Source organism: Arachis hypogaea, chromosome 11, assembly GCF_003086295.3.
Source record: "Arachis hypogaea cultivar Tifrunner chromosome 11, arahy.Tifrunner.gnm2.J5K5, whole genome shotgun sequence".
NCBI classification, from domain to species: domain Eukaryota; kingdom Viridiplantae; phylum Streptophyta; class Magnoliopsida; order Fabales; family Fabaceae; genus Arachis; species Arachis hypogaea.
In genome coordinates, this window is record NC_092046.1 from 16,689,962 (window position 1) to 16,716,285 (window position 26,324).

General features: G+C 29.2%; 1 protein-coding gene across 1 annotated transcript; it reads right to left on the bottom strand.

Moving 5' to 3' along the window:
• Positions 1–829: 829 nt before the first annotated feature.
• On the bottom strand, positions 830–15,630 carry LOC112720414 (salicylic acid-binding protein 2). The gene is made up of 3 exons (XM_025771359.2): positions 14,972–15,630; positions 13,116–13,241; positions 830–1,327 (listed from the first exon to the last, which is right to left on the bottom strand). The coding sequence occupies exons 1-3, from the start codon at positions 15,353–15,355 to the stop codon at positions 1,046–1,048; spliced, it is 792 nt and encodes a 263-aa protein (XP_025627144.1). The 5' UTR covers positions 15,356–15,630; the 3' UTR covers positions 830–1,045.
• Positions 15,631–26,324: the final 10,694 nt, after the last annotated feature.

Consider the following 26,324-nt stretch of genomic DNA (forward strand, 5'->3'; position numbering starts at 1 on the left):
CTCATCAATTACTTTCTTGGTATTCATCAACCCTTTTCTGTTTTTCTTTCATTCTTCTTTCTTGCAACGCAAGAATCTGAATTGCTTTCAATTAGAGCTACTTTTTGGTCATTTGTGTAATATATAGATTTTAAGGTCATTTGTATAAAAGCAAATGCTATGAGAGTATCTCCACTTTTTTCTTTTTCCCCTTATGGGAGAAAGAAGGGATTTTTAATATTTAAAAAATGTATCGCTGTTTCTATTTTTATTGAGTAATAATAGCCACCATACATATTGACTTGACTAATAATCTTACAATTTCTTAATCTATGTAATGATTGAGTATCGAATAATTATAAAAGTTCACTTTACATTGAAATAATCCAATCATCATCCTAAATCAAATTGAATAAACTAGATCATAGTAGTAGCTAGGTATCTATTACCGACATGATTCATTTTATGTATCACAAAATAAAGTCAACTCATTCTATGTATCACAAAATCAACTCAACTAAAATAATACATGTACATAATATAATGTGGATAGTAGTAAGTAATAAACGAAGCAGAAATATAGCTTAAATTGAATTAAAAAATATCGTAACGTACAATATAAGCAACATAGTCAAACTTTCATGTTATCAAAGACTTACCAATGATATGCCCACTCGTATTACATGATCATAAAATATTTTAGACAACAAATCTAAATATGGAATGCACTAAATACAAATTTAAATATTAACAAATATAAATACAATTTAATAATTTTATTAATGTGTTATTTAACATTTGCTTAAAATATGGATGCACTAAGAAATTTTTCGCATAGTCTATTCAGACATGTGACAAGGACCATTTTGATTTTCAATTCAACGATAATAAAGAACTAATACAATACATTGTTCTATGCTGTATAATATTGTTCATAACGATTTTTTTTTATTTCAATTAAAGTTTTTAACTATGCAAATCATGTGAAAAAAAAAAAAAAAAAACCAGGAACAAATTTGTCCAACTAACACAAAATCTTAACAGCCAAATTGAAAATTCTCTCAAATTATTTGTATTTAGCAGCAATCTGTTGGAGACAATCACTAAGTTCTTGGGGCTTGCAAAGCATAGCCATATGATCTGCGCCATTGATCTCCATGACGTCATTAATCCCAGAGTTTTGGATCATCAATCGCTGATACTCCAATGAAATCGTAAGGTCCTCAGTGCAAACAACAAAAGCACGAGAAATAGATCCATATCCCTCTTTAGAGAAGTTCTTTTCTTGTGATAAGTCTTCAATGAACAATGATGATGGCCTTATCAAACATTTGATCAATTCAAAATCCTGCAAAAATCCATTCATCATCATCATCATTATTATTATTTAATTGATTGAATGTTGTTACACTCTTGAACTTATAATGGAGGGAGTCTAGCTAGTCATTTGTGGGCATGCCAAATATTATTGGTACGTAAATCCAGACGAAAGGGTGCAGTGGTTGTAAAAATGCAAGCGAGAGACATCACAATATATTATTTCCTTTTATACAATAATGCTATATAAACTTTTCTTTAGGTGTTCATGTGTTTGGCAATTTATAAAATTGCACTTACACATTTAATAGAGAAAATAATGTGTATAAAGTACATGTGTCATTACTACAATATTTTTTTGTCTAAAATAACTCTTATTTGAAGTAATATTTAACAAAAGTTATCTTAGATAGATAAAGACAACATTTTTAACGAGTTATCTTTGAGTAGGGTAAAAATAACAGAATTTTTAGCCATCTACTATAAAAATGTTAAGACAACATTTTTAAATAAAAATATATTTTATAAGAGTTGTCAAAAAAACTAAACAAATAACATTGATAAAACATTGCCTAAAATTATTCATAGTTAAAAATTTTAGAGAAAAACTTTTAATTACATTTCCACTTATTATTTTTCCTCCAAATAACTTTAAAAGAAATAGATGTGTTTCGTCATCAGTTCATTTGAACAATCAATATACCATAAGTCCTAACATAACCCAGTAACCCACGCATGAACCCTTTTTTCATTGCCAGCTCCAATCGACAAACCTAACGGCGACAGCAGCTCGACACGAGGTGCTTTCCTCCATGGCGACGGCGCGGTACTCTTCTCCACGCACGCTTCTCCCCAGCTATGGTGCGGTGTGCTCCTCGTTCTGCGCCAAACCACCACCGGCGAGAAACCCCTCTCCCATCTCTTCTCCTTCTTCCTTTTCTTCTCTTTTCTCGCATCCTCCTTTTCGCGAACGAGAGATGTAGAACCGTAGTAGCCTCTATTCCACTGGCGAGCTTTGACGCAACACGGCGACGACCCCTCCGTTGTTCTATTGCTCTAGCAACACTACAGCGCAGCTGCAACCTCCTCACCCCTGCCTTTTTCTTTGTTCTTTAGTTTCCAGAGTTTTGGAAAAACTTATTTTGCTATTCTCTGATTTAATTCATTACAGTTTAGTCATATTTTAATTCTTACTTAGTAATTTTATTTACTCAAACTAGTTTTTGCTTATCGAGTTAATTTAAATTAAAATTAGGATTCTGTTATCAGCATTTGTCTTAGTTCACAGGTAATTAAGCATACTATTATGATTCTTGAGTCTGGAATTTCAATTTGTTTGGACTGGCTTGGTTGATTTTTGGTTGAATTTCAGATTTTTCACGGCTTGTTCACTGAGGTACGATTCTCTAGCTGGTTGTTACTGATTCAGCAACTTCTAATTCTCCACATTGATTCTGGTATTTTTTTTTCCTTTTGATTTCTTCGTTTATAATGTAAATTACAAAATGATTAATTTTTGTAATTCACTGAGTTAACTAGTTCATATGGAATCGATTATCATTTTTTGTTTGTTTGTTCTGTTGGCCACTTTGATTGAGTTAAATAGCTCATAAAGAACAATGTAAATTTTATTCTTTACTCCTTTATAGAAAAATATTGCTTCAAAGAAATTTGATGAACATTGGTGGACATTCTAGGACTTGAAGATTGTAATTTGTTAAGCGATGACCCCATAAATTTTTTATCTTGCTTATACTTGTATTTTTTTCATACGCATATTATGTACCTTTGTACAGTTTTTTCATATTGAAAGTCTTGATATTTAGTCTATTTTTGGATGACTAATATAATTCTTTCTTAATTTTAATAATGATATTGTTGTGTGTCATTTGATTAATTTTTATACTTAATATGCATGAACACTATTATTTACATGCTTACTTAAATAGTAGTAATAATATATGAATAATTAGGTTTTTTCAAGATTTAAAAAAAGATTGGATGAGTTTACCGAGAGATAAAGTTGAGTTTAGTAATGGTGTCAATGATTTCTTAGACTTCGCTTACTCTATTAGAAATCCGTAAGGAGAGAAAATTTTATGTCCTTGTGTGCAAAGTATTGTAATTTCTTGTGGCACCAAAGGCAAACAATTTGTATTCATTTGATTACAATTGGATTTGTTAACGGTTATACGAGATGGATTCATCATAAAAAAAGCGTATTCGGCATGGATGTTGATAGCAATAGTGAAAGTGAAAGTGAGACTAACTCGTATGATGACATGGAGGCCTTGTTGAACGATAGATTTAGGGATATGGCAAAAGCGAAAGGAATAAAAAAAGGTATGAATGAAGATGCAAAGAAATTCTATAACTTGGTTGAAGAGTCTAGTAAAGAACTATATCTTGGTTGCAAGGGGTTTTGTACTTTATCTTTTACTATCCGACTATACTTGTTAAAGTGTTAACATGGGTACGGTGGAGTAATGTCTCTTTTACTTCTCTCTTGGAGTTGCTAAAAGAGGTTATTCCGAACTTGAATTTCCTACTTATTTCAATAAAGCCAATACTATGGTGAGAGACTTAGATCTTGAAGATTGACGCATGTCCAAATGATTGCATGCTACATTGGAAAGAGCATGAGAAAGACACATCTTGTCATGAATGTGGCACTGCTTGTTGGATTGTACATCTTGTAGTTGAAGCTGCTGATGTTTTGCCTTCAAAAAAATCTCACAATGTTACTGTGAAGACGTTGCGACACTTTTTCTTAATTCCCAGGCTTCAAAGACTATTCATGTGCTCAACAACAACTAAAAGCACGAGGTAGCATGACGAGGAATGCAAAAAGGATGGGAAGTTAAGGTATCCCATGGACGGCTAGTCATGGAAGGACTTTGACAATCGTCATACCAATTTTTCTCTCGATCCTCATAATGTGAGACTTGGGTTGTCAAGCGACAGATTCAATCCATATCTAAGCATGAGCATATCTCATAGCACATGGTCTGTTGTTTTAATGGCTTATAATTTTTCGCCATGGATGTCTATAAAACAGGAGTACTTTATGCTTTCGTTGCTAATCCTTGGACTAAAATCACCAGGAAATGATATAAACATTTACTTGCAACCTTTGATTGAGGAGTTAAAGGAGTTATGGGAGGTAAGGGTGGAAACTGAAACCTTCCAAATATATGCATCTTTCATGTGGACAATAAGTGATTTTTGGCTTACACAATGTTATCTAGTTGGAGTGCAAAAGGGAAGCTAGCTTTCCCTTGTTGTAACTATGAGACTTGTTCTAATTATCTTACATATAATCGCAAGACATGCTACATGGGTCATCGTATCTTTCTTCTTGAGGATCATCCATAAAGAGCTAACAATAGATCTTTTAATGGAAGAGTAAAACATAGGCAAGCTCTACCATTATTGACGGGTGCTGAAGCTTTAAGTCAGTTGGAGTCTATGGATAATCCATTTAGAAAACTAAAACCAAAGAAAGATGGTTCATGGAAGAAGACGTCAATATTCTTTGATTTATTTTATGGGCAGTATAACATATCACAACACAATCTAGATGTGATGCACATAGAAAAAAACATAGTTGACAGTATTTTTGGAACTCTCTTGGATATTTCTGGCAAGACAAAAGATCACACAAATGCTCGATGTGACTTACAAGGAATGGGCATTCGAAAGAACTTTCACCCCAAGAAAACAAATGGTAGAAAAAAGGTAATGCTGGCAAAGGCATGTTACTCAATGACTAATGTTGAAAAGTCAAATTTTTTGTGTCGTCTTGAAGACAACAAAGTTGCCATATGGCTTTGCCTCAAATATTTCACTATTTGTTACAAATTCCGATCAAAGGAATACTTCTAGATCAAGTTGCAGTTCCTTTGATTCGACTTGGCTCATTTTTTTGTCAATTGTGTCAAAAGTCTATCACATTACAAGAGATAGATCAATTAGAAGAGGAGATTGTGACAATATTATGCCAATTAGTGAGAATCTTTCCTCCTTCTTCCTTCAACATAATGATTCATTTGCCTGTTCATTTGGCTAATGAAGTGAGATTGGGTAACCCAGTTCAATTTTGGTGAATGTATCCTCCAGAAAAATATATGTGTATTTTGAAGTCATATGTTCGAAACAGAAGTCATCCTAAAAGATCTATTGCATAGGCATATTTGGTTGAAGAATGTTTGACGTTTTGCTCATATTACTTAGGGGTAAGTATTATTTTGGTCCCTAATATTTAAGGTCAGAATCGAAATCGTCTCCAACATAATTTTTTATTTAGAATCGTCTTTAACATTTTATTTCGTATTAAAATCGTCCTTTTTAATAAAATTTTTAATTTTATTACTAAATTACCCCTATCCTAATAAAAAATTATAAAATAAAAAATGAAAAGACGCGAGGGGGGAGGGGAGAAAGGGAAAGGGGAAAGGACGCGAGGGAGGGGGAAGGAAAAGGGGAAAGGGAGAGGGGGAAGGGGGAGGGGGACGGCGCCGACGAAGCTTGGAGCCGCCATTGTCGTCACCGTCGCTAGCCAGGGAGAGAGCTTCTGCTTCTGCACCGCTGCTCCTCACCATCGCGTTCTCGCCGTTGCTCCTCGCCGTTGCACCTCCCTGCTTCTGCTTCTTGCTTCAGCCTCTATTTCTGCTTCTGCTTTTGCTTCTTGCTTCGGCTTCTGCTTCTTGCTTCGGCTTCTGCTTCTGCTTCTTTTGCTTCTGGGTCTGCTTCTGCTTCTACTTCTAATATGATTTTGATTTGTTATTTTTTGATTTCATTGTTGTATGTTGATTTAGTTGTTGAATTTGATGTTGTTGTTTCTGTATTTAAATAATGTGTTATTGTTGGTGTTCTTGAATCTAATTATTAATATTTGATGGGAGTAAGGGAGGTGGTGGTGGTGGAGTAAGGGAGGTGGTGGTGGTGGGAAAGGTGCTGGTGGTGGTGGAGGGTATTTTTATCCATAAAAAGTTAAAAGGACGATTTTAATACGAAATAAAATGTTAAGGACGATTCTAAATAAAAAATTACGTTAGGGACGGTTTCGATTCTGACCCTAAACATTAGGGATCAAAATAATACTTACCCCTATTACTTACATACTGGTGTTCAAACAAAATTGAATAGACAACTTAAAAATAATGATGAACCTAATAATTTTGTGATGAAAACTTTAGATGTATTTCCTAATCTATTTCCTAAAAGAAGTGTTCCTTTGGGAGCAAAGAAGGGTGAACCTTTTCTTCTTGATGACAAGTCTCGAGAGCAAGTTTATAGCTACATATTATTGAATTGCCACAAAATAGACGACTGTGTTAGGTAAATCATACTAATTCTAGTATATTTTGGTATTTTAATTAGAAATTATGATAAGTCTGTTTTATGCTTACAAATATTATACTTTTGGATTTAGTGAGCATGAGATGTATCAACAAGAAACAAGATGGATGAAAGCTAAGAACCATAGCAAGAATTTTTCTACATGGTTTAAAGCACATACATGTTTAGCAGCATGATGTTTCAAATTGGGTGAATTCTACCATGTAGAAGAAAGATTCTTTCTATATGTGTAGAAATGTGTTGTTATGTTTTGAGTAAAACATAACAAGTATAGTGGAAGACAAAAGCTGGTATGTGACTTCACTGCAATGAATTAATTTCATCAATAATTTAATAATGTAAAGTTGATTAGATACTAATTATGAATGATAATGATGGGCTGTTTTTGTTTTTTTTTTTTAATGGATTTAAGTTTTTGGGCCAGGCCATTTTTTTCTTTGGATTTGGGTCTAAATTGAATTTTTTTTTATGAAAAACCAAAATAATAAACATAATATCTTATGGATTTGGGAGTTATTTGAATTTTTTTTTGTTTGGGTCTTAATTAATTTTTTCTGTGTAGATGTAGGTGTTGATTGATTTTTTTTTTTATGAAAAGTGGACACTTTTTTTTTGTCATAAAAGATGTATTTTTGTGTTCTTGAAAATATTAGTTTAGTATTTTGCACATATTATTTTTATTCTAATACTATTAATAATCTTATTGTTAATAATATTTTAGACTATAATCATTCATTAGTTGTGATTTTATTATTAGTTATATGGTTAATTTTGTAGTAGGTAAATTAATCATTAGTTATATGGTTAATTTTTGTAGTAAGATACATAATTTACGTTATAAAAAAATTATAATAGTGCACAAGAATAAAATAGTTTAGCATCTAGAATTTAATTTTGGTTCGTTTAGAGTTTATTTTGATGATAATATTTTTGGTACGTGATAAAATTTTTGTATTGTAACAATTGTAAATCGATGATAGAATTTAGTGTTTAATTAGAATTCTTTTCGTAAAACCTTCGTAAAAATTTTGAATATATTTAGTTAATATAGTTGTTAGAATTTTAAAATATAATTTATAATTTTTACTAAAAAATAAAATATGTATGTATTTTTCATGAGTATTTTACTAAATGGCATCATGTTATTTAACAAGTTATATTCATGCTTGACAATAAATAATTTATTGATGTAAAAACGATCACAAAAAGAATATATATATATATATATATATATATATATATATATATATATATATATATATATATGTGTGTGTGTGTGTGTGTGTGCGCGTATGTGTGTATGACCGAGAAGATTAAAATGAGGGTAAATCACATAAACAAACTGAATGCATTCTAAATTTATATGAATGTCCAAAATGCAAAATGGTTATATGAATTTATTACAAATTTTTGTCAAAATCATTCAATCTAAACCCATGAATTTGATTTACTTTGAGTGTGGTTCAATTATTATAGTTTCGATTTATCTCCATAAAAGCTGCTCCTATTAAATCGAAGCTATTGACTTCGTTTTACCTAAATTAAATCGAATAGATTCGATTTACATGAGATAGTCTTCACTAAAATATTTTTTCATAGTAAATTGATTCCAATGAATTCCATTTACTAATACACCTACTAATTCGAATCACATGTAATTGAACATTCATGTAAATTTGAAACTCATTCAGTTTATTTATGTAATTTATCCTTAAAATGAACGTTGTCACTTTTATACATTAAATTAGTTAATATAGAGATTAAGTAGAGTATTATCTATTATTGGATACGATATGATATCATTCTTTCATGATTCATTTAGGTGAATTTTATTGCTATTTTTTTCTTTCTTTTTATATTTAATTCGTTCTAAAATTATGAAATGATAAGTACTGTTATAAAAATGAATCCTTTAAAAAATGAGACTTATAAATTTTTTTTAAAAAATAATTATGTACTTTGTATTCATAATATTTAAATAAAGTCTAACATATTAAAATTGGATTAAAAGTCATTTAAATTCTTTTTGTTGTTTCATTATTTTTAAACTTATGAATAAAATGGTTTAGTTATTCAAATTTATTGTTACTTGATTTAGGGTTTAGTGTAAGATGCTTTAGGATTTAGGTTTTAGTGTAGAAAATTTTAGAATTTAGAATTTAGAAATATATTGTTTAGAATTTAGGGTTGGATGGTTTAGAGCTCAAGATTGGATTAGTTTAAGTTTTATGATTAAGAAATAAGGGTTTGTTGTTTATTATTAGAGATTAAAATTAGATGGTTTAAGTTTTTCATTCTAAAATTGGATTGCTAAGTATTTTAATATTTAATGATAAGGGGTTTAGTGTTTACGATTGACATTTTTGATAAAATTTAAAAAATAGATACAGTGTTGATGATTATATTTTTTATACTTAACAATGTTAATTTAGTTGTTAATTCATTTATGTGTAGGTTAATTTAATGATAACGTAAATTATGTGTAGGTTACTGGTTAATGTGAAAAAAATATTTAAGTCATTGTCATTTAAATTTTTATTTGCTAGTAAATTATTTTTAAAATAAAGATACGGTGAATAATTGAATTTGTAAAAAATTATTGTTTTATTGGTTAGAATGGTTATTTGAATTTAGAATTTAATTTCTTATGTGTTAGTTAAATTTAAAGTTGTTAATATTTGCTAATAGGTATATTTATTGCTGGTCAAAATTTTATTTTTGTGTTGACAGAAGATTGCTCTTGAGACGTGACAAATTATGATGGTAGTAATATGTTGAGTGTTGTTGAGGAAGAAATACTAAAAGTGATTCTCATAAGGTAGGAGGCGCTTGAATTAATAAAAGAAGATATGTTTTAATTAATAATTTATATTAGATACATTCAAGGTTAATTTAATAATATATAAATATTTTGACTTTTACTGTATATAATTATGTAGGCATTTGTTGTAGTGTGTAAAATTTTTGCTCAAATTGTCTAAAAAATTAAATGATTTATTTTAAGACCCAAATCCAGAGAAAAAAATGGCCTGGCCCAAAAACTTAAATCCATTAAAGAAGAAAAAACAAAAACCAGCCCATCATTATCATTCATCATTAATACCTAATCAACTTTACATTATTTAAGTCACCAAAAAAACTTTACATTATTAAATTATTGATGAAATTAATTCATTGCAGTGGGTCCACATATCAGCTTTTGTCTTCCACTATACTTGTAATTGTACTCTCTCTCTAGACACTTGTTTTACTCAAAACATGACAACACATTTCTACACATATAGAAGGAATCTTTCTTCTACATGGTAGAATTCACCTTCAAATTGGATAAAAGAGCTCTCTAGAGGACCAACTCAATGTGCAAAAGATATTCTAATTATTTTATTAATGGATATAGATTTCACACCAGGCAACGTAAGGTAAGACGCAAAATACAAAATAGTAGTGCTACTTTAGTTGTATTAACAACAACCGTTGCAAGCACAAAGGATGCAAATCCAATTCGTGAAAATGTTTCTTATTACGGTAGAGTGAATGATATAATTAAATTGGACTATTATAAAAATTAGTGAATTTTATCCAACTCTCTCTAAAATAAAAGGTAAGTTATCCCTTGTAATATGTCTAATAATTATTACATGAAATTAATTAATTTATCATGATTAATTTTACTTCTTAATTTAACTTAAATTTTAATAACCTAACCAATTAATTATGGTATAATTTTTTTTATAAATTATAAAAATCAATAGATATTTAGATTAAATGTTAATATTCATCATTTTGGTTAATATTCCTGAAATTATGCATTTAATTTTTTCTTTTTCCTTTAGATAGTTGAGTTTAGTGTCTGATGTCGATTAATGTATCAAAATTTTATTACGATAATATTTATTTAAAAAGTATACATTATAAAATAAAAAAATATATGTTTAAATAGAATATTTGAAACTCCGCCTACAATCTTATTTTATTAATATATCGATGTACATCTTTTGATAAAGTCATTCTTATATATATTTTATAAATGAATTATTGTCTAACTTAAATTTTGATGATGTGATTTTAACCCAAAAGAAATATTTCAATTGTATTTAAACACCTATCTTTTTCTCATTATTTGATAATGTGACTTTTATTTTTTCGTTTATACGGTTCTATTTGGTAAAAAATGATAAGATTCAGTCAAAAACTAAGAAAAAACTTATTTTCAAAATACATGTTTGTTGATTATTAAATGTTTTTATTTTTCTTAAATTTATCTTATTTTTTATTTATCTTTTTTATTATTACATAATAAACTAACTAGTTTTATCCAATAACTATATTATTAGATATGTCACAAGAGATAACTTATCTTTTATTTTAAAGAAGGTTGGATAGAATTTATCCTAAAAATTTAAGGTTACATTATTCAAATGTGATTGGTATGAGGTTAGAGAAGATGATTATGGTTCGACATACGTGCATTTTAACAAAAAGTGTTATGAAGAAGAGCCTTTTGTATTGTCATGTCAAGTGCACCAATGTTTTTATGTGTAAGATGTATTTAATAAAAGGAAAAGTATGGGGAGCCAATGAAATATTTGTATAATGCGTACAATGGAGGTTTAGAGAATATTAGAGATATAACCATTAGTGTTATCTTTTTCCATCAGCGTAAGCTTTTGGGATGAGTGGTATCATGACATGGTATCAGAGTTTTAGATCTGAAAGCCATTGTCTCCCTAGCAGGACTCTTAATAAAAATAAATATTATGTTATGAAGATTGTTCCAAGAGACTTATTTAACATGAGTGATCAAGTTAATATTGATGTTGAAACTACTTATGAAAATGAGTTATATGATAAAAATTAGGGCTATGCTACACATCTAAGTATTTTTTTCATCCAAGTTTTATCCAAGTAGGTCGAACACCAACAAAAACCACTCTCAATAAAAGAGCGTCATTACACGCGCTTTATCTTCTTCTCCTCCCCCGTGCTTCTTCTTGTTCGTCTCTCCTGCGCTTCTTCTTCTTCTTCTTCTTTCAAATACACGTATACGTCATCTTCTTCTTTCAAATTCACGTATACCTCCTTCTCCTCCTCCTCCTCCTCCTCCTCCTTCTCTTCTTCTTCTTCTCCTCTTTCGTTATCGTCATCACCAACAACACCAACATTTTGCTAATGGATTATTTTTTTTTAATCGAATTGAATGGAATGCAATTGCTAAATTGAATTGAATTGAATTGAATGGACGCAATTGTTCTGAATTGAATTGAATTGATAATCTCTAAATTGTAGATAGAGGTGTTTTGAATTTGATTTTATATAATGGATTATGTTTCGTTCATTCAGTACTATACAATTGTTTTACCATGAGTATGTATTCGGTTCATTATGTAGAAAGCTGTTTGAATTTGATTCGTTCATTCAGTACTATACAATTGTTTCACCATGAGTACGTGTTCGGTTCATTATGCAGAAAGCTATTTGAATTTGATTTTATATAATGGATTATGTTTCGTTCATTCAATACTATACAATTGTTTTACCATGAGTACGTGTTTTGGTTCATTATGCAGAAAGCTGTTTTAATTTGATTTTATATAATGGATTATGTTTCGTTCATTCAGTACTATATAATTGTTTCACTATGAGTACGTGTTTCGGTTCATTATGTAAAAAGTTGTTTGAATTTGAATTTATATAATGGATAATGTTCCATTCATTCAGTACTATACAATTGTTTCACCATGAGTACGTGTTTCGGTTCATTATGCAGAAAGCTGTTCGAATTTAAATTTATATAATGGATAATGTTCCCTTCATTTAGTATTATACAATTGTTTCACCATAATAACATGTTCGGTTCATTTCTGTTCTGCATAATTCAAAACTCTTCCTCCTCTTCACCAGGGAGAGAAGGGGAAAAAGACAAAAAAAAATACAGCAGCAACAACAAAAGAAGAAGAAGGCAAATAAGAAGACGCTCTGTGCGTAAACGAGCGTGAGAAGAAGAAGAAGAAAAAGTGCGGGGGAGAAGAGAAGAAGCGTGCGAAAAAAAAACGGAAAAAGCGCGTGACCTAAAGTTACTTGGATGAACTTAGATGTCAAAATTGTTTGGATGTGGAGAATATCTCTAAAAATTATTAATAGTATAAAATATTTTATACAATCATTTAATTATATCTATTATTTTAAATGACTATTCATATAATCAATATAAAAAATAAATATTTTTATTAATATAATATTATATAATTAAATATATTTATATTTTATATTGATATATCAAAATTAAATTCTCTTATAAATGGTTATATATATTAGAACTTAATCATATATAACGTTTATTCCCCTTTAATATCTAACTCTATAATTACCCGAGCAAATGCATGCATAGGATACTCTGATGACAAAAAGTATAAAATTTAGAGTGCACTAATAATTTTATTTCACTTTATTGTCATTACCTCAGAGGAGCAGTGTTGGTAGACCTTGGTGGACAAGAAGTTAGGCCCAAACAACATTGAGGTTTTATTTCCACATTGTGAGAATGTCGTGTCCGAAAAATCGGACGCCGGTATCCCCTCAACGCACTGTTTAGAACAGAATTTCCAACGTTATTTGTTGTACTTATTATATGCATAGGATAAACTTGCGAAGAAATGTGTATAAAATCAAATTATATTAAACTATATTTTCTTTTAACCTGAATTTTTTACAATAAAAAATATTATCTATATATTAGAAATCAACCATCAAATCAACTATTATATATTTATTTATATAATATATATAAAATTTAATTTATTTTTAATATATACCTCATATTTTAACAAGTGTTTACTGTCTTTTTTTCAAAATAACATTATGAAAATATAAATCTTTTAAAATTACAGCTTTATCTTGACATTATAGATTATATTAAAAAAATTTATAAAATCAAAATACTTTTATAAAAAGTTCATAAGGATTTCTATCAGCTAAAAAGACCAGAATTTTCGTAGATAAAAAAATTAAATAATAAATTTTTAGTTATTATTTTTATGTAAAAGAGTTTAATTTTTACTAATAATTACTTTTAACATTCATTATCTAAAACTTAAAAAAATTTAACATGTATACTTTTATATTTGATTAGACGTTAAATCTGTTACACAAATAAAAATAATTAATTTTTATTCTTGTTATTTAAAAATAATATTTTTTTCTTTATATATATATATAAATATAATTAAATATTAGTATAAAAAATTTATATAGATAGTTACAAAATTAACTCAAAATTAATTTTATTGAAATAATTAAATCTTGATTCTAATTATAATTATAACAGTACTATTCTCTCCAAATTATATGCAATAAATATTTAAAAAAAAAGAGTTAAAAATATAAATTAAAAAGATAAACAGTAAAAATTTAAAACTAAATAAAAAATTAAAAAAATATGTATATAATAATATACTTTTTATGTAAATATTACGAGGTTATTTTTTAATTATAAATTTATTATATTTTTTTATAATTTTTTAAATTTATTTGAATTATATTTTTATTAATTTTTATTTTTTATAGAACAAAAAAGTAGACAAAAATAGAAAATAAGAGAGAAAAGAGAGATAGATAAAAAAGAAGAAGGAGAAAAAGAATTTGTTAATTTCATAGCAAAAGATCTTATTTTAATTGTAATAAAAGATATTTCGTGACACATTTTGATTTGTAAAATTAATTAGTAATATAAAATATAAATTATAAATTATATATAAAATGAGAATATAGAAAGAAATAAAAAAAAGAGAAAGAGAAAGATAAGAGAATAGAGAAAAAGAATTTATTAATTTAAAAAAAATATTTATCTAAATTTTAAATTTTTAATCAAAGAATGTTATGTGACATATTTTGATTGTTAAATTAGTAATATAATATATTTATATTTTAATTTTAATATTTTAATATTAATTTTAATTTAATTTTAATTATAATTAAAGAATGTTATGTTATATATTTTCATAATAAAATTTGTAATTAGTTATTAATTATAATATATCAAAAAATATATAATGAGTAAATGAATGAAAAAAATAAAAAATTAAAAGAGAGAGAAGATTGACGAAAAAATCTTTAATTTAAAAAAAATTAATTTTAATTATAATAAAAAAATAATATACAGTACATTTTAATTATAAAATTGATAATATATAATATATAATAGATATATATTTTATATAGTTTCATAGCTAATTTTATTATAAACCTAACGTGTTTAAAAAAAATAGAAAATTAAAAAAATATATATACTTTTCCCTTCATTTCAAGAAGCATCTACCTTTTCAATGACATAGGATGGTTTGTGTTGAGTGTCCGGCACAAAAGCTGTTAAGAAAACACCAACTGCGACCTTTGTGGGGAATTTTTCCATAGCAAGTGCAATGTTGAGCCCTCCAAGACTGTGACCCACAAGAACCACCTTTTCGTTTGGGGGAAGTGACTCCATAACCTCCAACAAAGGCTCAGAGTACTGAGAAAAAGTATCAACATCTTCGATCTTCTTCAAGTTGGTTCCAGAAGCAGCAAGGTCAAGAACTGTGACCTTGTGGCCTGAAGATTCTAGAAGTGGCTTGATCTTGTACCAACACCAAGCACCATGGCAAGCCCCATGTACCAAAATAAAGTGCTTTATATAATCTGTGTAATTTGTGGTACCACCCATGTTTTGTGTTTGATGATTTGTTGATAATGTTATTCCAAATTGGTTGCAAACAAAATATATAGAGGATAGAGGTAGCTGCTCTTCTTGACTTGTACTTTTAGGTGGTTGAGTTGGTTTTGGATTCCTATTTATAGAACCGTTAAAATTACTTATTAATATAAAATATATATTAAAATATAAATATAAAAAACAATTTAAATTATATATATTTATATATAAATAATAATTAATTTTAATAAATTAATTTTAATATCTAATTTTAATGTATACCTAATATTTTTTAGCTAAGTAATTGGCAACTTCTCTTTTACATGCATCTACATTGGACAAGCGCGATTGGGACAAGTTTGATTTAACGGGATAGATATTTTTTTTTTCAGAAGAAATATTTGAGTGCTGTGTTTCCTATTGCCTAGAAGATACGTAAATGCATCTGATAAACACCAGAGATTAAGCTTTCATCAAATTTGTCTTTATTTAATATTCTTGTAAATAATTTTAGCTCACCCTCACCGTGCCTATTGTCAAAATATAAATTTTTTTTTTTGTGACCGAAATAAATTAAATAAAAAAAAATAAAATAAAAGATCTGTTTAAATAGAGGATAATCTTTTTAAGATTATTTTTAAACTCTTTTTAAGATGAAAGAAATTCTACATGAGAAAGTTATAATTTTATTACCATCTTTGTCATAGTATTTGTCACTGTGTTTGCATCTCTCATAATCAAACAAAAGTCAATACGCCAATTCCAATGCATGATATCTCGCTCTTATTTTGAGTACCAATGGATCAATAAACCCAAAACTATCTTGGTGATTAGTAACAAGATTAAATGCTTCCACACAATCCGTCTCACAAATAACATCTCGTTGATCCACATCCCAAGCTAAGAGATATCATCTCCAAATAGCAAACAATTCTCCTTGAAGAATACTATTACTCTCAATCATTTCCAAACACCCCCTTTGCCAACTCTCATTACAATCTCTAATAACACAAGCAAAACCAACACTATCACCCAAACTAAGATAACTAGTATCACAATTAATCTTGAAAGTACCAATGGATGGGGGATTCCAAAAACCATTTAGAGTAGAGGAAAGGGACATACGTTGTAATTCAAAAATATTCCTAAGCTCCTTTTCTGAAGTTAATGCCAGACAAATCACTTTTTTCGGAGGCCAATTTTCATGAGGATTAAAGATGTCATTATTCCTTGCTTGCCATATCTACCAAAGTCCCGAAAAGAACTTGAACGGATACTCTCTACTATGATACAAGAAGCAGTTCTTCAAATCTAAAGGATGACAAGAAATATTCAACCTATGCCATACAAGCTGAGCTTCTGGGCAATTCCGAATACAATGTAAAACCGATTCCTGGTTAGAAAGACATCTTGGGCACCTATCTGATGACGACATCCCTTTTCTAAAGCGAAAACTTGCAGTAGGAAGAGCCTCCTTAAGACACAACCAAGCAAAAAACTTGTGCTTTTCCGGAACAAGCTGACGCCAAAGCCAAAGCCAATTCTCCTGCTCCTCCCAACCAAAAAGCTTCTTACACAACCACAAGTAACCATTGTGTGAGTCATAGATTTTGGCAGCAGACCCAAATCAATACCAACCCTCTTCCGGACCTGCTTGCACATCACTTAGTTTAATTAAGCAGATTCAATACTAAAAAAATCCAATCTCATTAATGAAATGTATATTACGCACGCAGAAACTCCTCAAACATTACTAATTCACTTTGCGCTTGAATATAAAAAAAAAACATTCATTTTTTGAACTCGAAACTGCTACTGGAGAATTTTAAATCTCTCTTAGAATCTCTCAAATCTCATTCGTATTCTCGGCTACCGAAGAATCGGGTGGAGCGTACACACAAAAACAAGAACAAAGATTCCGCAAGGTATGAGAAAACCTATTGTTATTATATTCATTTAATTTCTCACAAATCTCGCATTTCTTCTAGTTCGATTTAAGGTTTAGTGGATTGAGTTCGTTCATTTAGTAGATCGAACTTTTCTAATTCCATTTTTTTCTGTAACTAGGGCATACGAATGAAAAATGTATTGTTAGTTTATTCGTTCTGATAAATAATCCGGTTCATCACTTAGTTTAATTGAGTTCATTTGCATGCAGAAAAGAATTGAAATATATTTTTCTTGCTGATTAAATGTTTATCATGTTTTGTTCAAATCTAAATAGAATTCGGTTCATTTGGGAATTGAGTTAGATTCACTTGATTCTACTGTTAATTGTTCACCAAATCTGTTATTCCTTAATTTAATTGAGTTCATTTGCAAGTAGAAATGATTTGAAATGTACTTTTTTGCTGATTGAATGTTTATCACCTTTTATTCAAATCTGAATCGAATTCGGTTCATTTGGGAATTGAGTTAGGTTCACTTGATTCTACTGTTAAGTGTTCAACAAATCTGAACCAAATTCGGTTCATTTGTGAATTGAGTGAAGTTCACCTGTTAAGTATTGACCAAATTTTTTTGTCCTTACAACAAAAATGAAAAAGATGACGGTCACAAAAAAGAGAAGCCGTACTATAACATAAGCATATACACATTAAATAAAATCTATTTTTGTATTATAAATATATCATAACATACTATTTTAAATCTTTGCAGAAAACTCACAATCTGAGATGCCAAATAAAATCAATAACTAGGGTGTTCAAAGAAATGAATGAAGAAAAGAAAAATATTGTGGAAGAAATGGGATTCAGTGCTGGCACATATCCTGAAAATGAACATCTCTCACAAGCTCTTGAGGAAATTGATTCGTTGCTATGATGCCTATCATGGATGCTTGGACACTCTCTATGACAAAATATACATAATCCCTGCCAAAATAAGAGATGCCCGATGCATAAATTTTGGCAGTATTATACTTTTCATCTTTTACATTTGTATTTTTCCTTTTTGATATCCTTGTTATTCCTTTAATTTATTTCGGTTCATTCCTTACTTTATTTTAGGTTCATTTGAATACAGAAAATTAAATTGAGCTTTTTTTACTGATTTATTTATATTAAAATATTGTAGGAGATTGTTTTCCTGAAAAAATTGTGTACAAAAAACAGAGTGAGAAAGAGAATGAGATAATTGACAGCTTCAAAGGTGCTACTTTGGCATCTTTGACAAAATCTGTCATTGATATGAGTGCTGAAGAAGAGGAGAACTGGCTAAAATTCAAGAGGACTTTTTTCATCTTCATCCAGAAATGTTTTTTGCTGCCGACAATAGTAAGCACGGTCTCCCCGATCTATAAGACGCCTGCCCTTCATGTGGACACCGTCTGACGATGGAATTGAGCGTCTCATGTGCTGAGCTTCCTAAGAAAGGGGATCAAAGCCCAGAGAGAAGGAAAGAAACTTTCCGTTGATGGTTGCGTATTTGTTTTAATGTTAATATATTTCCATGAAACGAAGTTCCTTGATCCAGAGGCAGATGACACTCCCTGGCCACCATGAGTGGCCCACTGGACACAGAAGAGGCTGTTCGAGCGGATTGCTTTGGAAGCAACTAATGAAATGGTAAATAAAAAAAATCATTTTTCTTGAAATTTTGGTTCAGATGCTTCTAAAATACTCTGGTAACTAAATAAGTTTATGTTTTAGGGACTTGTGAAAAGAGCATAATTGAGGGAAGGATAGATAGAAGAAAAGAAGGTGGAAAAGAAGGAAAAGGAGAAGAAAGAAAAAAAGAAAATTGTCGTCTTGCATTCGTCTTCAGAAGAAGCAGTTTTTCTGAATCTAAGTATACTTCTCACCATTGCTTATCGAAAACTATCTATTTATTTAAAGTTTTATATTGTTATTTTAACAAAACTTTTTGTATGTGTTGCAGAGAAAAAGAAATCGAAAAATGTCACTAAAAAAAGAAAACAACCACAAAGGGTGGCGAAAAAACAAACCAAAATAAGGAAGATTGTTCTGACGGGTTCGGAAAACAAAACAGAATTCGACGAGTAAGATTCGAAAATGATTATTTTTGGTTCATTTCTACGTTTATTTGATGTTCATTTGGTTTAATTATTGCTCATCTTGGTTTTAAGTCAAAACTTATTGTATGAATTTTCATAAGTGAACAAATAGATGAGAAGAGTGCTGAAAAAAGAAAACAAAAAGAAAAAGAATGAAGAGGAAAAATGATGGCGTTGAAAAAATAAATATTGTTCCAAATGACTGACTCGCGGACGCGCAATATGATATATCGCAGACATAAGATTGAGTTTCTCATATAAAGCTCTTTTTTTCTTTCTCTGCTAACTTTTCCTAAAACATTGTGTAATTTCTTTGGATTTACTGAATAATATTTATTTTTTTGGTTAGAATGTCGACTGTAAATCTGGGCAGCGAAAGCGAACCTGTGTTACAAACACTGTCTGTAAATGCACCAAGCAATACCAAATAATTCCTCTTCACTTTTATTTAGATCTTCTGCTTTTAATTAGAATACCTTGGTTGAAGATCTTAGTTTCGTATCTTTTTTATTAGAACGAATACCCCTGAAATCTCCAGTTACAATTTTTGAAACAAAAATGGCATGAAAAATAGTTTACTTGAGCTTCAAATCTAAAGTAAATTTGGTTCATTTCTAGGTTTAATTGAGATTCATTTGAATCCAAAAATGAATTTGATGTGTTTTTAATCCTCTGTTTTTAATCTTGGTTGATGATTTAATTTGGTATCTTTCTTATTAGAAAAAATATCCCTGAAACTCCGTTTACATTCTTTAGAAGAAAGAAACAGCATGAAATAAAAAAGAAAAAAAACAGAGTTTATAACCTCCAACTATGTAAGTTGAAATATTTATGTTGGTCTTTTAAATTTAGGTAATAATTGTTGTTTAATTAATCACACGAAATTTTTGTTTAATTGTCAGTAACACAACACCTGATCCTCAACAACATATCCTTGTGGTTCCAGAAGAAACTCATTCTCAACATTTGGATATGTGAGTTTTTCAATGTGTAGCTTTTAGTTTCTCAGTTCGTATTCTAATAATTCAACATTAACTTCTTTCTTGTTTACCTTCCTTAGAGTTCCTATTGCAGTGTTTTTTCCATGTTCTCTTATAGAAGAGATAATAAAACATCAAAAGGCCTTTATCTATGTCCTTTCGAAAAGTCAAATAGAAGAAGCTTCTGTTAATGAATAAGTTGTACTTAAATTTTTTTTTTAATTAGTTTTGATGGTATATGATAATAATTTAGGTTCATTATTGAACTCTTTTCTGTTTAATCCAGCAGTCCTCCAGAACCACAACAGCAAGCCTGCGAAGAAGCTCCAGCAAAGTAATCGGAACAAGAAGCACCTCTTAATGTAAGTTTTACTTAAAATCTTTTTAATTAGTTTTGATGGTATATAATAGTAATTTCGGTTTATTCCTTAGTTTATTTGAGGTTCATTTGAATCCAAAAATGAATTCGATGTGTTCTTCTTGATGATTGGGCTTTTTTTTACTACTAGTTCAAATATGAAGTAATTTTGGTTCATTATTGGACTCTTTTCTATTTATTACAGCTTCCCTCCGGAACCCCAATACCAGGCTTGCGAAGAATCTTCCACAAGGCAAACGGAGCAAGAACCTCTATAAAATGTGTATGTTTTAATTAATATCCTTTTTATTAGTTTTGATGGATTCAATGTATTTATCAAACATCAAGAGCCCCAAAAACACAAATGAACTGAAATTAATGTACTAAATGAACCGAAAAAATGTATATATCACTATTCAATTTTAGAAACACCTAAATTGTTTGACACAACACAAATGCAGAAAGGTAATTTGAAAAATAAAAAAGTGACAATTCAATAAAACATAACATGAATCGATATTAAACCTCCTAGAACTCAAATGAACCGAAATTTGGTCATACATGAATCAAATTTTATATTAATAAAAACCAAAACTTCTATCATCCTCTCCGGGACAATTCATATCATGTGCATCATAAAGGCTGGAGCTTGACTGAATCATTGATCCACCATCTAAAAAGTTCAATTGCAAAAAAGAAAATAAATCATATATTAGCAAAATGCACAAACGGATTTTTCTCTAATACAAAACAAATCAATGTTGCCCACTTAGAGCTGCCTTTTTCTTTTTCTTTGTTGCATTTGCGATCTTTTTTTTCGTATTTGATCCCATTCTGTTCTTGGGACGGCCTCTTGTTCTAACACGTGGGGGGCTTTGAAGGTCGTTGACACCACTCAATGTAGCTTCTTCGTGAGATAACGAACTTTTGCCTTTACTTTTTGCTTGATATTCTTACATCTCGGCCATGACATTACCAAAAACCCGGTGCATAATTTCTGTTAGCTCCTCGGATCCTGATGCAAATTCGCAAATATTTTGCGACCAAGATATCAAATCATTGAATCTCTTGCTTCTTGGCTCCAATAGAGGCTTATCTTGGCTGCTCTTGATATGTGTTGCCTCCTCTTTACGTTCATGCTCCAGCATTCCAATATATATTTTGGTGCCACTTTATCTACTCGCTCAAAGTTTAAGGCACTCAGAGAATGGCGGCATAATATACCCCTTGACTCAAACAAGAAGCACTAGCACTTACTTCGCGTGATACTGCATCATAATAACAACAAACTTGTTGAATATTGAGTTAGAAACCTACTCTACAACTTCGTATGCCGTAAAACCTAGAGTGGAATGCATTGATCTTGTGATGCAATCCCCTTTCCTCTGAATTGTGCTTGAACTTTCCTAAACTTCTCATGAGTATACACGTGCTGAAATTGAGCCTCTATTGAATCAAGGAGCTATTGCATGTGATAAACTTGTTAAAAAAGGCATGCATGCTCTCGCTCCGTTATGTGCTTCTCATCCCAGTCCAAAACTGGTGATCGAGATAAACTGGAATCCAAATAGCTCTGCAGAATGAACCGAAATCAGACGCACGAATGAAACAAAATTTATACCCGAAAAAGCAACAACATCAAATAATTCGAATAAAACCTCAGTTAGCTGAAAGCCACTTATTGCCTCCAACACCGTACTTTGTGACAAAATTGTTCTAATTTTTGTCGAAGGCGTCTTTTGTAAACGAGTTCTAAACAACATGACTCATCTCTTGTTCGATTTCTTTGTGTCACTTGTAGTCATTTAATTTGCTTGGAATCTTCTTCATGAGGTGCCATCTGCACCACTAGTGAATTGTTTTGGCATATAGGTCTCTATGGCCCTTTGCATCGATGCACATTGATCGGTAGAATCCCTTTTGGTGCCTTTCCTCCCATGCAATGGAGCCAACATTCAAATAGCCATTTGAATGATTGGATATCCTCATTTTTCATCAAAGCGCATCCGAGAAGTGTTAACTGACCTTGGTAATTCAAGCCCACAAAAGAATAAAAAACCAGATTATACCTGCAAAAATGGACACTCGCAATAGTTATGAACCGAAATTTGTTGGCTATGTGAACCTAAAACTATATCGCAGGGAACCGAATACATGTTTGTGTTATAAGTGGTATCAAATGAAACAACATCTCCAAAATACTCGTATGCAGCCCTACTTCTTGCATCGACCCAAAATGCATTTTTGATGGAGTGATCACCCTCAAGGTTAAGCTCGAAAAAGAAATGTTGATTCTTCACTTTCATTCTTAATAAGTACTTGCCAAATTCTTTGGCATCATCTTGTTCAGAAATATTTCGTACTTTTCTTGTAATGTAATTTCTCATATCTTTTCGATAAAACTTAGTTTTCGATGACTGTCCGCTGTTGCTATGAATGACTGATATATTTTACTCGGTCTAATTCTGGCTTTCTCATTGTTTTCAATGGTACGACACACAAATATGCTTAGCTCCCTATGTTGTTTGAGCATCTCTGCTCGATATGGACAGTAAGGGTGTGAATGATTCAGAACAACTTTGAAAATTCTCCAAAGACCGACGTCTTTCAATATATGTACATAAATTCTGGCTGGACAGTTCATTCCAACTGAGGGATTTGTCTTCAGAGTTGGAGATATCTTGGATTTTCACTTTCTCTCTCTACTACATGTAATTAGGTGATTCTTAATCTCATCTCCCTTCCGAGTTGTGTTCTTTATTTTCGTAGAAAAACTGGCAAGTTTGGAATAATCTTTGTAGAACTTTCTAGCTTCTTCCAGTGTCTTGAAAGTTATCTCAACCTTTAGGACAAATTATTCATCTACAATACACTTGGATTGTAAAATGAACCGAAAATATTGTCATAACATGTGCATTCTGTAATAACCAATGAACCGAACACATGTGCATTATGAAAATTCAGAAACTCTTGCATTCTATTCATTATCACTTTATTCAATTGCATTCCATTGCATTCAATTCAAAATGATTGAAGAAACTGAAAATATTATCAAAGCAAAACTATTGTATAATACCAAATAAACCGAACATTGTCCATTATATAAATTCAAATTCAGAACACCTGCGTCTAGAATGAACCAAAAAGAATTTGAAAACGAAACTAATGTACAATTCCAAACAAACAGAAAATTGTGTTCATAAACAACTGGATTTAGCGATTGCATTCTATTCCATTCAATTCAAAATTGAATAATCCAAATCTCATCCGCTTGATTCGATTCAGAAGAATAATCCAAATCGCTCTCATCGAAGTGATTATAAGTTGAATCATTCATTGTATTCATACGCTATTGAAATCTGAATATGAAATCTGAAAATGAAGAACATAAAATGCAATGCAGATCGAAAAAAAAAACGAAGAAGAAAAACGAAGAAAAATATGATTTTTTATGTTGAAGAAAACCAGAAAATGAAAAAAAAATTAGAGAAATCAGAGTAGAAAAGAACGAAGAGAAGCTTTACGTTGAGAAAGAAGAACGAAGAGAAGGTTTACGTTGAGAAAGAGAAGCTATATGTTGAGGAAGAAGCTTTATGTTAATAGCTGGGGTGCATGAACGTAAAAGGACTTGGTTGACTTGGTTAAGAAAATTATATGGATGTGAAATATTTTTGTTATTTAAATTACGATAATTTGTAAATTTACTGAAAAGTAATCGTTTAAATAAATGTGTTGAAGGTATAATAAAATTAAGTTTTCATTATTCTTTATGTATGTTCAGACCATAGTTACCAAAATTAAATCGACAATCAATCTGATTGAGTCATTGAATTACTGGTTTAATAAATTAATTATTGGTTAAACTGTTTGACCTGATATTAATTAAATAAATATAAAAAATTATAATAATAAAAATTTAAATAAAAAAATAAATAAATTATTTAAAGAAGTGTATTTAATCTATTTTTATAAATTAAATGCAGATAATAATAATAATAATAATAATAATAATAATAATAATAATAATAATAATAATTTAGATATTAATCAAAATAATAACTTAAGCTAAAAAAAAAATCATGAGTTTATTTTTTGGAGTTAACAATATTTTTTTATAGATTATATATTAATGATGAAGGGTATTTTAGAAAAGAATTTATATCAACTCCCTTCCTTGTTTCTGTTAGATATAGTAGTTTATCATGACTATTAATTCACTCTTTAATATATTAAATATGTATAAAAACTAAAAACTGAATTAATTGACATGTAAGTAATTTATAACGTAACTAAAAGATTTTGGATTTAAATTTTAAAAGAAACAAATTATATTTTATAAATTATATGTAATGAATATTTAGAAGAATGAAAAAGGTGAACACTAACCTTTCTTATATTCTCATTATATAAAGTATATATAAAACTAAAAATGAATAACATATAAAGAATATGTAATCAGATCTCTTAACCAATATATACATACCATTATAATCTATCTATTCTATTATATAAAAATCGAATTTCTGTATTTAATAATGGAACTGACGTAGCATACTTCTAAAAGTGTTTTTCGATTTATTTGTTTTAACTCATTAAATATAAGTTATTGCGATAAACTAATTATATCAACTAATTAATTTAATTATATAGTTAAATATCACATAATTTATTATAATTTATATTAATTTAATTTGGTAATATTTTTTAATTTTTTTTTTAATGTTCTGTTAGTATTTTTAATTTATTTTTTAATTTATTAAACCAAATTTATTGTGTGTACTAATTAATTAATTAGTCATTAAATAATAAATCTTTGAATAAAATAGGCAACTAAGATATTTTTAACTAATAATCAAATCAAATCAAATCATATATATTGAGTCAAATTCAAATGATGTGAATTAAGGACTAAATTAAAATAAAATAATTTTTTACCTATTCAAATTGAATGCAATAAATACAAATTAATTTTATTAGATAATCACAGTCATCTGGTCTACTATATATAGATGGCCACACAAAATTATAAGAATCATCATTTTTATCGCAAATGTTATTTCAACTCTTTTTTCCTTCTTTTTTTTTCTTTTATGCATATTTTTTTATGTATAAATGTACCCAAAATGAAAAAGTGTGGATGATGTTTTATTGATTGTTTGTTTGATGAATATATCTCAATTTTGGCATTCTACAACTGTAGATGGAAGTTGACCCGTAGTAATTTAAAGTGATCAGTATATTTTTTTATAGTATTAGATAGAAGAATATTTGTTAAAATGAATATATTCATTGTAATAAATTTTTTTTCAATTATTAGATTTTTATGTTAAATTCTTTGAAGGTAAAAGATAATAAAATAAGTTGACTTTAATATCATTAGAAGCTAAATTTAATGGTTTAAGTAAGCACCACTAATTATGTTAATAAAGTAATTTTGTAATACTAATGTGATTTACATATTAATTTTTTTGAGTAAACTCATTCCAAAATATAAAAATTAGACTCAATTACTCTAAAATTTTAAAGGTAATATAGAATTTTGCAACAAAATAAATTAACATTCATTAAGGAAATAAATTTATATAGGGCTCTTTCCTAATTATAAATAATAACAAGACTTATGAAAAA